General features: G+C 38.1%; 1 protein-coding gene across 3 annotated transcripts in view; it reads right to left on the bottom strand.

Moving 5' to 3' along the window:
• LOC139131955 (cytochrome P450 20A1-like) overlaps positions 1–18,813 on the bottom strand; it is a 125,614-nt gene extending 106,801 nt beyond the window's left edge. For all 3 annotated transcript variants that reach the window (XM_070698292.1, XM_070698291.1, XM_070698293.1), the window contains exon 1: positions 18,576–18,813. In XM_070698292.1, coding sequence (XP_070554393.1) covers positions 18,576–18,662 — 87 coding nt within the window. In that variant the 5' untranslated portion in view covers positions 18,663–18,813. The remainder of the gene's footprint in view (positions 1–18,575) is intronic.
• Positions 18,814–19,094: the final 281 nt, after the last annotated feature.

Raw genomic sequence — 19,094 nt, forward strand, 5'->3', positions numbered from 1 at the left:
TGATATGTCAAGATATACTGCATCAAATTTCATGAAACTTGGTACAGATGTCAAGCTCACATTGCTTTTACAGTGAATAAAGACATTAATCAGTGTCAAGTTAATTAATTTGTAATTGTATATGTAATGAACTTTCTTAATTAGAGTGATATATACACAAATACTTCATCAATTTTGATGAAACGGTGCAGATGTTGGTCTCATAGTGTTGTAAATACAATTCAATAACATTTTGCTGTATCGTTTAAATTAATTGCTAATTTGCATTTACAATTAATTTTTGTTTTTAGGGTGAATGTCAAGAAGCACTGCATCAAACTTTGTGAAATATGATACAGGTGATAATCTGTCAGTGTTATGATAGAATGCAAAAATGTTTGGCAACATCCTGCTGATTAATTACTAATTGACACATTTAATGACCTTTTGAATTAGAATAGCAGCCTACATTGGTTTTATGTTTTTACCACCATGGAACTCAATCATTCTCGGCCAGTGGAAGACAATTTTTTAGGAAATATTCTAACGTTGGTGGTGGGGAATCAATGACCATTGGATTTGAACCGACTGTCAATCAAAAGCTTAATAAACTCTGTTTGCAGGATTAGCAAAAGGTGCCAAAAGGTTGAGATTAGTTCGTGTAATTAATGTTATAGAAATCAAACATCGTACTGGCCAAGTGTTTGACTGGGAGGAGAACTCCACTAATACGAGAACCTGGGATTGAAAATTGCAGCTTTAAGGTGGAGCTGCATGTTGCCAACACAGTTTTTTTCAAAGCAATATTCCTAATCAAAGATTACAAGCAAACCCCCTCATACAATATATTTTCAAAAAGAAGAGACTGTAAAGTTTATTATGGTAGCAATAGTGGGTGTATATTTGGGGTAAAAAACCTCAATTTTGGTATTAATGATAAAAATTAATTTAAGTCAAAAACTTGATGCTATTTTCTGAAACGTAATACTTCACTTGAAAGACGAGTATATGTAGAAAAAAATGACTATTTTATTTTGAATTATTTATCCTCATTCTAAATTGGCAAGGGTTGAAAGACTGACATTCAAAAAAGTGATTGAAATCATGATAGACAAAATTAAAATACCTCTTATTCAAAATGTAAGCACTTTATTGCCAAACAAAATAGTCGTTTTTTTATATAGCATTGACAGAACATAATGTGAAAATTTCAGAAAATTTGACCCAGCCAGACTGGAGTTGAATTCTTTGGAAATCTTGAAATTGAGAGTAGAAAGAAGCCAGGAAATTGGGTGAGTTGCATACATTTTCATAAATTAACACTTTTTTATCACATCACTTACCACTGCTTGACAAGCTAAAAGGTGAACCCAAGCAATATTGTAATCTTGGGTTAACAAATTCAATAAAATTGTATGAATATTCGCAAAAAAGTGGTGTTTGAGCAAAATACGCTGTGTTGGATGAAGCACCCCTTAAGTGCTGTTGAGTTTGCAAACAGTTTGAACTTTCAATTTTTAGGCAGTTTTCCATTTTGATTACCCAGTTTCCATTTCGGTGATCAACTGTAAAATTTGGTGGTCAAAACTTGAAGTTTTTGTGTAATTTAATCACATTCTGAGGCTATCTTTTGCCCAGTTTAAGCGATTTATTCATTGCTTCGCTTCAATAAAGTTTGTGTGCGATGTGTGATAATAAGCGTACGAACGTGAGTGCTTCACGAATCTCGTACAGCGTGTGGAGGGGTTGCAGTCAGAAAAATTGTAACAACTTAGCTCGGTTATTGAACCAATATTTTTTGAGATTGGGGATTTGGCCAAGCGGTTTTGTCTGTGGCTTCACCACTAGGTGACTGGGTTTCGTACGTTGTGAGTTTGAACCCGACTGAAACCACCCTATACACTGTTATTCCTGTTGAACACATGTAATGCAGTTAATGACAAAAATCCTCATTCAAATGATGAAATAAACTGATGACAATATAAGTTATCAACAATGGCTCCATTAACTTTACAATGTTAGACATGGGTGTAATTACAATGATTTCAATTATTTCCCAGTTGTGTAAGTAGCATGTGCAACATTAAATGTGAACCAGCAAACAAACAATGAGACAACAGAGTATGAAATAAGGCAGATTTTTGGCAATGAGTCTACTTTTCTAGAAATCTGTACAGCAATACTTACTCAGAAACTAAAAGATAAGCAGTGTTTGCACGAGCTTTTGCCAAATTCGCAAAGACGAAATCGAATTCAATTTGGCGAAAATTTCATGCCCTTTGTTTGTCACTGTGGCAAAGTTCTTGCTCAATCTTTCTGGTATATGATCATTCACAATGTGCCACATAACACAGTCATTCACTCAGCCGCCATTTTAATTGTTTTGATGTCACATTATTTCACGACACTCATACAAACCTTCAGGAGTTTGTCATCATAACTGTAATTTAAATAAACATGGCAAGTCAAATTCCCCACTCATGTTAGCTTCCAACTTTCCTCAAGATGTCAGAGAAATGGAAAACAGCATAAATATCACAAGACATATTATCACATTTTGGCAGTGGTCATTGTCATTCAGATGATTTTGAAGATGACAGACAGTACGTCTCAACAAGTCAACAAGAAACGCAGAGTCAACGATGGCCAACTCGTAAGATTAGTACATTAATGGAGTACATTAGTAGAGTGCATTGGAAGAACAGTGAAGGCATCGTAAGTTCAAACAATTTCTGTGGCTGAGATAGACTACCCCCCACCCCCACCCCATTCACTTAGCTTTTCTCGGTAGCAGTTACTGGCTGGGCAAACACACTCACCCCACGATCTACGCAACAGCCAACAGGGGGTTTATAGCTGTGGTTTTTAAGATGGGATTCTTGCCTTTTAGAGACTGATTTTTACTTTATGACTTTTAACCCCTGGAGAGGTTAAAAGTTGTAAAACACCACAGCTAAGGACAACAGCTCATAATGGAACAACCTATAATCCACAACAGAGTCTCCTGAAGTAATTCCTTCAATTTATTATATTTTTAAATTAATATTTATTTGCCAACAGACTTGAGCAAGTTATGGCTGAGATACAGTGACAGACTTCTAAAATGCCAAATGTGCATTAATAACAAATTTCACAAGTGTTCGCAATGGAGAACTCTGATGTTTGCCCGTAAATGATTTGTCAATAAGATTGCAATGGAAAAATGGCTAATCAGTTTCTAATTTTTGCTACTTCAATTACGGCAACATTAGCCAAAGTTGCTGATGTTATTGAAAGCATTAGCCTAATGCTAAAACTGTAATGTCTTTATTGAAGCCAGGTGAGAGGTGTATTTTGAACATGAAATGAATACCATTATTAATATATCATGTTGGGAGCAGTCTTATGTACTTCCATTTAAGACCACCATTGACTCAAAACTGAGGGAATCAGTTTAAAATCATTTTTGCACAATATTTTGTATACAAATGCTCAATTTAGTAAAATGAGCATTTCTACACATGATTATTCCCTTTGTAAATTCTGCAAAAAAGAAAATGAAACATTGTTTCATGTATTACACAAGTATCAAAGTGTTAAAATGTTTTGGGAAGCTTTCTTTATGTCACTGGCATATGGTAATTAACAGTAGCGCATTCATTCAGGTGACTTCTGACCTAGTCGTTCTTTTTAAATGATAGAGGCCTCCACTTCAAACATCACTGTCTGGTTATTATAATGTTACATTTTAAAATAGTGTGGCATTGCTTTATATCCAATGGCCTAGTGGATGCATGTTGGCTTGCTCGCGATCACCATGAATCGCTGACTGTAATGGAGTACTTAACCATTATGATGAAAAAATATAGACGAAATTTTACATGTCTGGGGGTCTCAAAAAATCAATAACCTGTATGGGCTACTGAGTGTGTAATTTGCAGCCTGAAGATGCAGGGCTCGAAATTAGTGGTAGTCCCACGTCCACAGACTACCAACTTTTCCCTTGGGCTACCAAAATCATTGAAATGGTAGCCAAAACAGACTACCAAAGCCTGGGGAGTGCCTGGGACATGAAATTCAGTCAGTACTTGGCATGCAATGTCCATCATTTTGCAGCTACAGATCTGAGGGACCTGTTGACTGTTCAAACCCAGCTGGATACAGAAAAGCCAGACTATGACTTTTAATGCAAATTACAAAGATGACAGTGCAGTGGAATTTTGCAACAATGTTTTCAATGTCTGAATTGATGTACTAAGCTTGGATGACAGGCACAGGAAATTATGGCCAATGAAAATGCATTTTCACAACATTTTGATCATAATATATCAATCACAGTTACACTGAAATTATGTTTCCTCCCCTGAACAGAAAGCCTATGCTCTACTTTTAGCCCTGCTTTGCTACAGTGTGTCTCACATGCTGAGAGAAAGTCATTGTCATGACAACTATCAAAACTTGCATACAACTCTGAGTATCAAATTGGTTGTCAATGGGTCACCAGACTTGGCTGTCACTGTTGTCCATGGTGCCGTACTGGTTTCCTAAATGGGTATTATAGGTATTTGGGTATTGTTCACATCAAATGACTAGAAAATTCACTTCATGTACAGAATCTTTAGAAATAGGTCTTTTCTTGCCTGGTTGAGGAAAAATATCCCTAAACTACCAATTTTAGAAAATGGTAGCCAAAGTGGACTACCAGGTAAAAATGTTAATTTCAAGCCCTGAGATGTATACATATGCTACGTTCACATTGCAAAATTTGGGTCAGCCCTTGGCTGGGTATAAATAATCATCTTTTGGGAAAAGATTTGGTTTGCATTCACATTGTACAGGATCTAGTACTGGCCCAGGATTGCCACTTGTGGCCTTTGACCTGTTTAGAGTTATTGTTTCTTGTGGATTTTACTTGCAAAAAGAGCTAATCTGACAGCTAACCGACATTTGAACCAGCAGAGAAATCTCCAGTATGGATGAACTTACAAGACAAGACAGAATTTGACTCACAGATGGTGCAGAAAAAACCAGTGCACAGTGTTTCTGACATCTTTGTTTAATTAATGCCTGTCTTAAAAGTAATGTTAATCAGATGATAATGGTCCAGGCTTGCAGAGCAAAATCTGGTGGGAAGATATTGTTTTGAGAACATATATGGGATGATAAAGACTTGAATGAAAACTTTTCGGTTCAGTAGGGCGTCATCTGAGTCTAGGATCAACCAAACAATATCGTCAGACATGCAATTTGGACCCTACCCAATTTTAACGGCATGTCCTGGACCCCCCTTCTTGCTTGGTCAAAACAAGACCAGCATGCCCTTGGCCAACCCGGCCCGTTCACATTGACAATTTTAAGCCGACCCAAACCAGGGCCGACCCAAATTTTGCAATGTGAACATGACAATAAGTCTGTCTGTGGACGCTGGACTACAGTGAAATACTGAGCCCTGATTTTAGTGTGCTCTCGTTCCCAGTGAACCACAAACGTTATTTTGGGGGGACACTGTTTTCAATCTTGCGTCAAAGATGCAAGAACACGCTCGGGAAACACATTGCAATCTGGAAGAATATGACATAGAATTTATGCAAATTTTATGCTAAACTAGACACACTGACCAGCAACTTGATCAGCATTAAGTCCCAAGAATAATCCCAAAAAGTAACAAGGATTGTAACAATTTAATAGAAAGGACAGCAGATGTCAACTCTGATGTGGTTGAAGAAATGTTTCAGTCATTGTTCATGATGTAACTTATTTACAAGATCAGGCCAGAGAGCAATTAACACACAACAGACAAGAAGACTTGGCAGTTACCAGGGATTTTTGACTTGTGGTATATATAGGGAGCCTTCAGTAATTACATGGGGGTTGGGTAGGGGGAATTTTGTATGCACCTGTACTGTAAAATGTGACCCTCTCCCTATCTGATCTAAAATGTGACCCTCCCCCTTGTACGGCATTCGAAAACTTGACACCTCTTCCTCACCAAATACAGTATTCTTCCCAGGAATAACTGAAACAATATCAGCTAATTTACATAACAATTAATTTAATTGCTATGTTAGTTGCAGCATGGATGTAAAAAATTTTTTACATCCATGGTTGCAGACAGAAATTACAGGGGAAGGACTGACCTCTTGGGAGGGAGGGTTGCAATTTATCAATGCATTTGCAGGAGGGTCACCACATTTTGTACAATTATTAAGGCAGCAAGATGTGGCTGATACATAGCTTCACCCTAAAATGTCAATATATGGGAGTCTATCAGACAAACTATTGACAATTCCCCCCCCCACCCACACACACACACACACACACAAACAACAAGCTATCTGTACATTTATATATGTTTGATGATATATGTAAATGTACTTTGCTTGAAGTGGGAAGTAAAACGTGCATGTGTGTACAAGAAATTGGATTTTTTGATTTCATTGAAAATGTTGATTTACTACACATGGTAGTCTATGAGGAAACTGAATAATTTTTTTCCAAATTTATGTAAGCTTAATTATTGATATAAATGTATTTGATTAGACTACGGTGGTTTCGAATGGCTTTTTGTGCACAAAATAGGATTTTGGAATTTCACCAAAAGGTTGACACGTGCTAGTCTATAAGGAAACTGAATAATATTTTTCAAATACAAAACTAGGTAAATCTGTGTATTTATGTACTCTTGATTATTCGTTTACTGTATTTGATTAGACTAGGGTGGTTACAAATGTATTTGTTTGCAAGAAATTGGATTTTGGAATTTCACCAAAATGTTGATTTACTATAGATGGTAGGCTATAATGAGAGAACTATGATCAATTATTTTTTTGCCAATATAACACATAAAACTAACAATATCTATGCATTTATGGACATCTGACTTTGCCATCTGTCCCATATATTTTTGTCTCTTAATTATCTTTCACCAGTTTTAACTGTTCGAGGTATAGGATAACACTGCATCTTCTTTGCTTGTGAAGCTTGCCGATAATGTGTATGTAATTTCGCTGACAATTTCCTATTCAGGAAATATTAAAATGGACATTCAAAGGTTTGTCCGTAAAATTATCTTCTGTTAAAAGTGACCCTCCCAAAAAGATGGGTTTATAAAAAGTGGCCCTCCCCCTTGGACGCTTTTCTTAAAAGTGACCCTCCCTAATCTCCCCAGCCAACCCTCCCTCCTGTAATTACTGAAGGCTCCCTTAGATAACAGCCTGTTGCATAGCTTGAATACAAAATCACATCAGTGTTTCCGCTGCCCGCTCGCCAAATCGCAAATGCGAGAAAAAAGTAGCGTTTGGCGAGAAGATTTTGGCAAAAGTTAGCCAAACTTGCGAATCGAAAATTGCACTATGACGTCATCACTTTGTCCGCGCGCACATGTCCTGCATTCAACTTGAGACGTAATACTTTATACCACGGTCCCTCCACAACGTACTCTGTGCATCCCCGACCTTTGTAACACATACAGTATGAATAAAATTGTAACGAAATAACTCACAAATCAATAGTACCGAATGTTTATCATGACTAGTTGACTAAAATGTTGCGAAGTTTTGGGTTTGACTACGCGCAATGTGTGCCTACAGATAACTCCGTGCAGTGACAAGCCATGTCATCGTCAACACTGAATTGAATTGAAGGATCGTAGTGACGGTGAAACTAAGCAAAACGGCAAACTTTCCTTTTTGACTTTGGCTGCTCCACCAATATGGGGGGAACCACCCCTACAACACACATTTTAAGTGCAAGTATAAAAGCTATGAAATGGAAAGAAAAATGATGATCAATGTAGGAAAGTCGACCGTGAATTTGGAAAGGAAGGTAGCGGCATGCATGGGCAAAACCCGGGGTCAAAAGCACAGGCACTTGGCACATTGCTGGGATAATAATCGTATTTAATATATAGAATGTCTATATACGACTTGATTATTCAGTAAAAGAATCACCGTACGTGATATTAGAGTATGCCTATAGGCCTACATGTTGACTGGCATTGTAGGCCTACCTATGGCTGCCTGGCTCGGGCCCGGCGAACGCATTGCATAATCATCAATGTGTAGAATGTTTACATGACTTGATTATTTATTAAAGAATAATGGTACGTGATATCAATGTACATGTCTTCCTGTCTGTGCAGCAGTGGACAACGGGCCAAAGCCGGGCCAAAGCCCTGCAGAGCTCTACAGCCGCTCGGTTAAGCTAGCCGACATGTACATTGATATCAGTACCGTTATCCTTTAATAAATAATCAAGTCATGTAAACATTCTACACATTGGTGATTATGCAGTGCATTCACCGGGCCCGAGCCAGGCAGCCATGGCCATAGCCATTCGCCAGTCAACATGTAGGCCTATAGGCCTACACCAATATCGCGTACGGTGATTCTTTTATTTAATAATCAAGTTCGATATAGACATTCTACATATTAAATACGATTATTATCCCAGCAATGTGCCAGGCGCCTATGGTCAAAAGCATATGCATGGCATTTTTTAGAACGTAGAGCGAGTAAGGCACTCCTGAATAGCGAAAATGTTCGTGGTGTATTGCTGCCAACAAGAAAATACCTTTACCGGTGTTAGAAACTTGTGTGAATTGGCTCCCTTAAATATAAATTCGCGACAATTTTCAGTGTATCACGGACCGTGGTGTATTGTGACGTGACATCGTATACAGACTTTCAGAGAAGCGCTCGCTCGTCCGCCGAGTGGGCCTAGTTCCGCGTTCACAACGTGCAAATAAATACGCAAGTCTTGTTGCGATATTTGAGCATTTAACTTGATCGTCAGTGAAACAAAAAGATGTTTCTCCATATCAAAAGGGTATATATTTGATATTTTACGGTTCTGTTTACATAATAGACGTGAACATTTGGATTTATGATCCATGATTTCCGCGACCCATGGCATGATTCAAGCTGGCTGTGAATACACACTGACGTCTTTGATGATGACCCCTGACCCCTGACCCAAGCGCCATTGATACGCTGTGGGCTGTCTAAAAAATGCACATATTTCTCAAGTCTGAGAGTATTTTACTTTCGAACTGCTACGAGAATGGATATCTAATTCGTTTGAAAAAACTAGTATGGTGAACCAGGTTTCGTGCCGTTGTCTGTAGCGATATGTACAGTATCGCACGATAGCGATTTCAGGTTTGTTAGTGAATAACTTTGCATACGCCTAACCGTGGATGGACATCCATAGCCTAACTTTGGACAAGTGTCGCTTGGAATTCGGACTAATTTTATGTCGTATGTGTGGCTGATGTTGGCACCTTGTAATCTGAACCATAAATTGGTGTTACTTTTAGTATCCATAGTAGCACTAACAGGGATTATTTCCGTCATTCTTACGGAAAATGCAGACAAATATTTATTTTTGCATATTAATGAGAAAGAAATGACATCATTTGTGATCAGTGGTATCGGCTTGGCTAATTGAATATCTGGTTTGGCGAAAAAATTTTTAGGTCTTCTAGCCAAATTTGCTACAAGATTTTGGAACCCAGGGGAAACAGACAATGCACAATTGTGTTGTTATTCATGGTCTTCGTGTGATATTTGAAGTTCACCTTTAGGGCAAAGGGTATAAAAAACGCCCCGCAGATTCACATTTTATGGGAGTCCTGCAATTCTGCAATTTTAGTCATGCCAAACACTTAAGTAAATCAACACAGGAATCAAGGAGAAGCTGCAATCAGCTCCGTTTCCTATTCAGGCTATGGTAGCATAACATATCATGTCCATCGTTTCAATGTCATCGGCATGCAAAACAACCAGCAGCCAAGTGTGCAGGCTGATGTGCAGCATCTCGGAAGCTGTTATCCAATTGGGTGGTTGAACCTTACAATTATAAATAAATAATACAATTAGACTCTCTAAGTTGCTGCGAATACTAACAATTGACCAATCAGATATAACCTTCTGAGCACCTTGCACATCAGCAGAAGTCTGCTGGTGACAGTGATATGCAAATTATTATGTAAATATGATGCATGCACACTAAAACTTGTCACCTTTGTCAGCTATGAAACCTATAAAATGGCCCAAAACACCCCGTCTGGCAAGACGCCTGTGTTAATAGGACTATAATATTCACAGTTTAAGTCTCTGTTCTCTCATTAATGTGCAAGAATAAATATTTGTCCGCATTTTTAGATTACATTTCTGAAAATTACGCATGCAAGAATGACAAAGCACATGTTAATTTAATAGGCGACTGCTAGTGTAACAATTTATAATACTACAAGATGCTTCGCAGAACCCTGCTGAATGAAATAGTTCCCAATTATATTGTGTTTGAGCTTTATGCGCTACCAAAATGATTGAGAAGTAGATATGTTAGAGCACACCCCACCCCACCCCAAGGCACTTCTATTGAAGTATTCACATCAGATTCTGCAGTTTTGACACATGATTTAAGAAAAATGTTCACATTTTCCTGTTATTGTCGGCTTGATCTTTGACCCACATTAACATATTGCGAGCGGTTGCCTCGACTACAAAGTTGCATATTCACAAAAAAATCATATTGGGAAAAATGTTTTACAGAATTTGATTGGAGACAATGATATGATAAGCTTTTTTTACAGTTACTTTGTTTTTGATATACAGCAAGAATTGGGGATTTCAAAATTATGTCAATCCCTTCCACGGTGATCTTTATTTAATTGTCAGAAAATATAAAACAGGGGAGGTAGGAAAAATGATCAAATAAATCAAACTCTTGTTCCCCGGCATCTTGTGTCTAATGTGTCTCTGCCATTGGAGGGGCTCAGGTAACTCGTGACTAGAAGATTTAGATTTAGATGGGCGAGAATCTTGAATCTCAAGGTAAATACATGATGTTGTAGCTGAGGGATAACATTTAAAATAGGGTAATTTATAGAACTTAGTCTTGCCAATTTCCACCTGTGTTATCCATTTCAAACTGTGGCCCGATACCGCAACATGATATTTACAGCTACACTAAATCATACTAAAATGTCACATGACCTTACTTCCATTCTTGTGAAAAGCAAACCAAGCAATAAATGATCAACGCTTATCAATATTTTGTTTCTAGACACCCCTCAAAATTCAAGTAGAACTTGGTATTTCTGGATACACTGGTTTATTTCTGGTATCAGTGGTTATTGATATCTACTTATTTTGTCTGCATTCAGTTGTATTCATTCACAAATGTAGCATTTGAAATTTTATCATAACAAACAACACTCTTTGCTACACCGTTTTCTGGTTCTTGAAGGTGCCATAAATTGTTTTGAGAATGTGAAGGTGCCACAGCTATATTGAGTTGAAGAATGAATTATGCCATTCATAAAGGAACGAGTCAAGTGTTGAATTTATGACCTGAAATGACACAGAAGTGTTTGAAATTATAACTGTACAGAAGTGTTGAAAACTATAACTGTCAACAAACGACAGTTCAAAAGGTCTATCCTAGATAGTTTTGTGGAAATGTGTCAGAACTTTCACTAATTCAATATTTGCTTCATCATCGTTATCTTCTTTTCCTTTGTGGGTTATATTTATAAATGTAAGGCTTATAGGCCTAATACTTGATCAGTTGAAAACTGATCAATTCATTAAAGCCTAATTTTATGACAATGACTTTCTGTCATATATTTTTTTGTTGGTATGTCCTGTCATAAAAACTGATGGTAACAAATCTAAGCTTACATGTATACTCAGTAGGTAATCCAACCTTCCAATTTTCAAAACCCATCCTGAAACTTTCATTCATTTCCCCCATTCAATCTTTGCTTCATCATCATCTTGTTTTTTGTGAGTTTATGCAACGTTTAATCAGTTTAATAAGGATCAATTCATTAAAACCTATGACTTTATATTTGTCGACATGTCCTGTCATAATAACTGATGGTAACAAAATCATATACTCGTACTCAGTGGGTGATCCGACCTACCCATTTTCCAAACTCCTTTTCCTGAAACTTCACTTTTTTAATTTTTAGCTTTCTCTTCTCTGGTTTTTTATCAATGATGCCTGAAAGAGTGCATACGCCATTGCCATGCTTGCTCCGAGTAAAATTATGTTCCCAGATTTTTATTTGACCGTCATTTGGAAATTTCAGCGCAATTATTTAGTAAAAAATGAGATTTTTAACGGAATTTTGGCTATTTCTCGATTACAAACGTGGATTTTGAGAAATGGTCAACATTAGATTGTCGTGCAACTAAATACGATTCAAACGATATACTGCTTGCCTATGTTGACCCCAAAATCGAGGGAGGAGATAGAGTTTGAAAACAGACAGTCACATTGGAATGAAAAATGTACTTTGCAATGTTATAATTTTGCTTTTGTATGCACATGCACTGTACTCAGGCTTACGCTCGCTTGTGCCGGGATTAAAATCGTACGAGACACGGCGCTGAAACAAATACAAATGACATGGCTCATTGGCTGTATCTGTGTCCCGGGGGGGGTAACTCCCATAGATGGCTATACGGGGAGGGTCCGTGCGAAAGGGGTCGTTTTTTTGCACTGTTTGGTATCAGAAAGGGTATACTTTTCACGAGGTGTTGGTATGAGAAAGGGTCCGGTTTAAAACACAAACTGACATTTGTTAAAAAATCATGCTGTCAACACTGGAAACCCATGTATCTACATCCCAGATTTACCATCAATATTTCCGATCTGTCGGTTTGGCTGTTGGTACCCCTGGTACGCAAGGCGAGTGAGTCGTATCACAGGCGACCCAATAAGTATTACTGAGTTTTTCACACTGTTTTCTCTATCATTTTCTCTTCTTTCTTCATGCTCTGAATGATCGGAATAAATAAAATAAATGGTTTATATAACCTAACCTAGCCTCTGTAGACTCTTTATTTATTTACACTCCATTACAAGGACGTATATCTCTCATACACACATGCTGTAATTAATTAGTCAACACAACTAATTATGCTAATCCGTGGACTTATCAGGGATTTTACGGGTTGGTCAACATCGCGAAAGACGATGTTGACCAACCTCTGATAAGTCCACGGATTAGCATAATTAGTTATGTTGACTAATCAATTACAGCATGTGTGTATGAGAGATATACGTCCTTGTGGAGTGTAAAATGAATAAAGAGTCAAGAGGCTATAGGTTAGGCTATATAGTCATTTATTTTATTTACTACGATCAGTCAGAGCATGAAGAAAAGGAGTGGGACTGACAGTGACAGAGAAAACTTAGAAAAACTCAATAATAAGCTTATCAATATGTATGGGCCGCCTATGGTCGTATCTGTATACGTATGGTATTGTATGGTATCAGATAGCCGTGGAAACGCAGCTATCTGTTGGCGGGGTGGCGTGAGTTGCTATGCGGGTCAAAGGTCAACCCCGCCACTCACATAGCAACTCACGCTACCCCGCCAAGAGATAGCTGCGTTTCCACAACTAGGTATCAGAAAGGGTAGGGTTTTTTTGCTCAAAACTGGTATCACAACAGTTTGGGTTTCCATGTTCGTGCGGAGCCCCCCCGTACTATTAGCCATGGAGTTACCCCCCGGGATCTGTGTATTATGTACCGGTATTAATCATGTAATTTCTCGATCGCACGAAATATGAATCAATGTTCATTTTTGCACGGTCCTTGAACTGTAAAGACTAGAACAGATAGGAATGTGGCTTTGCATTGCCAACTGTTGACTAAACCTCTTTGTTACGATGCGTTTTTAGGGTTGCGTTGCCGTCTTCTCCCGGGGACCGGCTGATGTAAACAACACTGGCCGTACGTAAAACTACAAAGGCGCTACGCAGTACGCTGTTTCTGCACGATCACAGGATACTGAAATGTTTACAGAACTTTCACGATCGCTTGTTGAAAACTGCGGTCCATTAAATCCTCACACCCGGCGTCAACAGCTTTGCTGGTTTGGAAGGGGTGTCGATTCAGTGCAGCTTGCGTTCGCCAAAATGTGTTTCTGTCAGTGTCACCGCGTAGCCAGAGCTGACATGACATTCACTTGGTAATGCATGCTATCAATGTATCAGACATCGCAGCATTTGTGCTAAAAGTTCAATCCTTATATCTGGCCGATGATAAATACATATACGTGAATACAAGAAAAACTTCCACTGTCAGTCTAAATATTTTCGAGGCGATCGCAACGCGCTGATGACTGTACCTGCATGTACTCAACAATAGTGTATCGTGTTTCTATGGGTGCATACGCGCAATGGGGATACGGGCAGGCCGATCTCCGTGTGTACAAATCGCATTGCATCATGGGTACTTTCACGTACCGTGCATGTCATCATCGTTCGAAAGCTGATTTGCACATATGGATGCAAATTCTCGAACAGGGCCTCCAGCCTCACACTCTCAGCCGTCGATCGACTTTTTAGCCAGGCAACACGGCGCTGCGAGCACCTCTGACGACTATGGGCGGGGTGGTCTATGCTGACTTCCTTCACCTCCAGTGAGTGTGTGAACTAAGGGACGATTCAGAATTTACTTCCAGGGGGGGTGGAGGATTTTCAGGGGGGGGGCCACCCATTTTTCCCAAGAAAATTTAGGGGGGGGCAGACAAAAGTACCACAATCTTTTAGGGGGGGCCAAGGAAAAAAAACACCAATTCAATATTTGCCCAGAATTTCTGATCTCTACAAAAGAGGATCATAGACGCTACCTGGGTGACAGATAAACTCAACATGTTTAGTTAAACTCCTTTAGCTGCCAAATTCGGTAATGTTCACAGTGGTTTGTTTTATGCATCTACTGCAGTATCTTGTTCTCCTCCCTGAAGCGTTATGAAATGTCCAGTATTTAGCATGTCAATGCAAACCATACAGTGAACAGTCAGGGTTGTTTTTGTTGAAAAGAGATCTCAGATCAAGTCCAGACTAGAATTCATTTATCTACAATAACAATGGTCATTTATGTTCACACTGGTATGTTGCTAAATACAGCATTGGGTGTTATATGTAGTGATAGAATAACAAACAAATGCTGATACACAGAGATGAACATTGAACAAATGCTAAAAATTACAGCAAATGTCTTTTTAAGGTTGGGTTTACCTTGTAGCTTGTAAAGCAGTTGAAAGTTGCATGATAAAGAAGTGTTAATTTATGCAAATGTATGCAAATCACCCGATTTCTTGGCTTCTTTTGCCTCCCAATTTCAAAATTTCCAAAGAATTTAACTCCACTCCAGCTGGGTCAAATTTTCTGAAATTTCACATTATGTTTTTTATTTGGCAATAAAGCTATTACATTTTTAATAAGAGGCATTTTGAATAAGAGGCATTTTAATTTTGCTGATCATGATTTTAATCAATTATTAGAATGAGGATGGATAATGCCAAATAAAATAGTTGTTTTTTTCTACATGAATACTCTCCTTTCAAGTGAAATATTACATTTCATAAAATACTGTCTAGTTTTTGACTTAAATTAATTTTTATCATTAATACAAAAATTGAGGTTTTTTACCCCAAATATACACCCACTTCATCCTTTGAGTAAACTACTGCTACTGCCACTCTTCTTTTCTGCTCCTTTTTTCTATGTTTCATTCTCATCAATTTTACCCTTTCTAAATTTTTTAAATGTTCTAATAACTTTTTACAGTGCTTACATCTACTATAAACTTTTTTGAAAATAAATTTATGGCTTTCCATCTTCAAGGTGCTTTTCAGCGAATAGTTTTTTAATGTTGAAAATAAAAATATTGTGTATTACTGTCAAAAATATATGGTGAAAAATTTACAAAAGGGTTGATTTTCCAATAATCCTGTATGTGCATCCAGAAGATCAAGTGGCACTGCACCAATGCTATGGTGTCGGATTGTTGAAATATTGTGTACACAAGAAATTTGCTGTAGTCCAAGAAGTGATCTCAGTGTGTATGAGGCTAGGAGAAATGTGGATAGGCTTACACATTGTGTATTGATGCTAATACTTTTGTGTCCCATTAATTCTGATATGTATAATCAAAGATTTCACAGTGGCGGCTGGCAGAAAAGGCAAAAAAACAAATTAACATGTATAATTTTTTCGTGTCATCTGAAAACATGCGCATCATGACTATTTTAAAATTAAAGTTTGTTAAAAAAATTTGAAATATGAATGCTCTGTCAATTTTGAAAAATACTGCTGACAAAAATGTGAATTTTGACTTACACAGAGTTGTCTGCATTTTAATATGAACATTGGATCGTGAATGGAATGAGCAGAATAACATGTGAATTCATGTTTTGGATAAGGTGTTTTGTCCAAGAAATGTTCTAAAATATTCCTCAGCATTGTTGCTTTCAGTGGCAGCTACTTGGTTTTATGACAACCAAATTAGAAAAAAAGAGAAAATTAAAAACAAGTTGGCTTTCACCAATTTTAATTCCTAATGTTTAAAACTTTCACCGTGAGTCTGCAAATATTCAGCATCATCAAATGAAAATGTATGCTGAACATGTGCATGTACATGTACATCTCACTTTCCAGAAATATCTGGATATCTGCAAATGATGTACCATTAAACTTCAAGATATATATCACTTTGCCAATTATCTGCTCCTCTGATTTTCTGTTCACCATTTCTAACTGACATCTTTGCTTGTCTTTGTGTGCATCATATGTATCAGTGAGACATACCGAAAAAAGTATTCATATTTAGTAATTAACTTTTCTTCAGAAATTTACAACCAGATATGTTTATTGCTACCCTTTCCAAAAGTGTGCAACTTGCAGTCCCTGCAAATCATTCTTTTTATAGTCACATAACCCTGAAATGATTTGTTATATCATCGATTAAATGTCCCCTACAGTTCCTGCAACTTGTTAGACTGGATATGTCTATAATGTATAAGCATGCATGTATATATTAGGGGGGGGCCATGGAAAAAAACAGGAAAGATGAGGGGGGGCCATACATTTTTTCTATAATTTACTAGGGGGGGGGGCCATGGAAAAAAATCACCGAGAAAATAGAAAATCCTCCACCCTCCCCCTGGAAGTAAATTCTGAATCGTCCCTAAATCAGGAAGCAAGTTTGATAGATTGTATATCAAAACTACAAAAACGATATCGGCCGACCATTCTCAGGACTCATTTCTTTGGCATTGGCAACAAAAGTTGTCCATCAATGTTATCGGGACCACAGGTACGCATCACAGGGTCTGGCGAGCAATATTTGTCTAGAAATTATGAATATGATCAATAAATGTCTTGTATTAAACTTTGTTTTCATTATACAAGCCTTACCTGTGTCTAGTGTGTGCCTATTACTTTACCCTAGCTATCTGTGGATAGTATTTCAAAGAAAACAGTCTATATATGTTAATTGCCCTCCCTAATCCCCTTCATTAATTTGTTCTGCCGATCGCCAACGCGGGGGCTTATCGCCCTGACCAAATACCTCGTTAGCAGCTCATAAGGTAGTAGACGGACCTTATGATGATGACTCCTATGGTAATACCACGTCAGGGGGGCGCACACCGATACACTCGTAACATGTCGAGTTTTATACTTTTCGTCGTTAGGCGCAGGTAATTCTTCATTAAAACTGCGAAATATCGATAAACATATAAATTTGAAATATACCTTAGAGGTTAAATCAATCAAGATGTGCCAATTCTAAGCCATTTGTTTGTTTTCCTTCTGCACCATAAAAGCACAGAACTGCATAGGGTAAGCGACGGGGGTCACGTATGAATGGCGTTCGAAAATGGTGTCAGGTAGTAAATGGAAGAGCGTCACTCACGCGCTCGACCGACCGAGTAAAAAATACAGAAAAGAGCAATTTCTGCCAAAAATCGAAGAAATTAGCGCATAAAAATATTCTAAATTTAATGACACACAAATTAGGGGTTACCGACTCTAATTTTTTTTTTTTGCAAAAATCACTTTAATTAACCATTTACCACCGGGACCTCTAACGGGGGTGCCGACGACTGATGGAATAAATAAACGTTTAACTCTCTCCCGAGACTAAAACGGGAGTTTAAAGAATCGCATTTTTAGTCAAATTTCGGGATTTTTATCACACAATTTGTATACCATCATATTCCTGAAATCGTCGAGAACCTTTAGCCCAAAAATCACGCCGTTTTTTTGACCTATAGCGTGAGAACGGGGCAAAATAAGAAACGAGATTACAATCGTGCACCAGGAAAAGAATTTACTTTTTTAGTAGTATAAAGGCATCTTCACGTACGACTGACAGTACAAGCTGCAAAAACAGCCATGTATGCAACATTCAAATTCAAGCTGCGTGCCCGATGTCGCGCACGTACAGCTATATTTAGTAACAAACCTGTAACTGTGAACAGCGCTGTATTTATATTGTCATATACAACCCATAGACATACAGCGTTTTATCGACTGCTGCTCCTCAGAAAGGAAGCTCAATCCGGATGAAATACTAACTCGCGAACGCGGTTACAGTGATATCAATGTTTCATAATTACGATTTATTATTTTTATTAATTAGGAAAATAACATCATATTTTTAATGTCTAGTTCGCCTGTGGATCAGGAGGTCAATTTTTCTCCCGATCGGGAGATTCCTTGTACCATTAAACACCGGAACAAAATCCTTGGTTCGACCATGGGTGGAGCTAAAAAAGATCAGCTCTATGGTTCGACTGCTCTTACCTGCTGTGGCCATATCAGAGCCTTCAAATAAAAGAATACAATGATTGTGGCCAGGGCCACCACTGCTAGAACAGCTACGGCAATCATTATGCGATCCCGCCAGTCGCTCCTGGACTACAGGACACAGGGGTTACAACCACCAACAGAACAGTACGCAGACAATTTTACACAGACTCAGGACAAGCAGTGATACCCAGACAACAGTACATAGGTCGTGTGAGTACACGTCGCGCAATGGGCTCACTCACTACGCATGCGCAGGTCAACATACGATGCGGCTCGACCGCAACTTGGCCTAGGGGAGTGTTTAGAGTTTACTTCGAGGGGGGCACCCATTTTCCCCAAGAAAAATTAGGGGGGGGGCAAACAAAAATACCACAATCTTTTAGGGGGGCTAAGGAAGAGAACACATCAATTAATTATTTATCAAGAAGTCCTGATCGATAAAATTACGCAGGGCCGTCAAAAACATCCGGCGAAAAATTTACAAATTTGCTAGCTCCTCCGTGGAAAAAAAGT

This window comes from Ptychodera flava, chromosome 4 (assembly GCF_041260155.1).
Source record: "Ptychodera flava strain L36383 chromosome 4, AS_Pfla_20210202, whole genome shotgun sequence".
In the NCBI taxonomy this organism is placed as follows: Eukaryota; Metazoa; Hemichordata; class Enteropneusta; family Ptychoderidae; genus Ptychodera; species Ptychodera flava.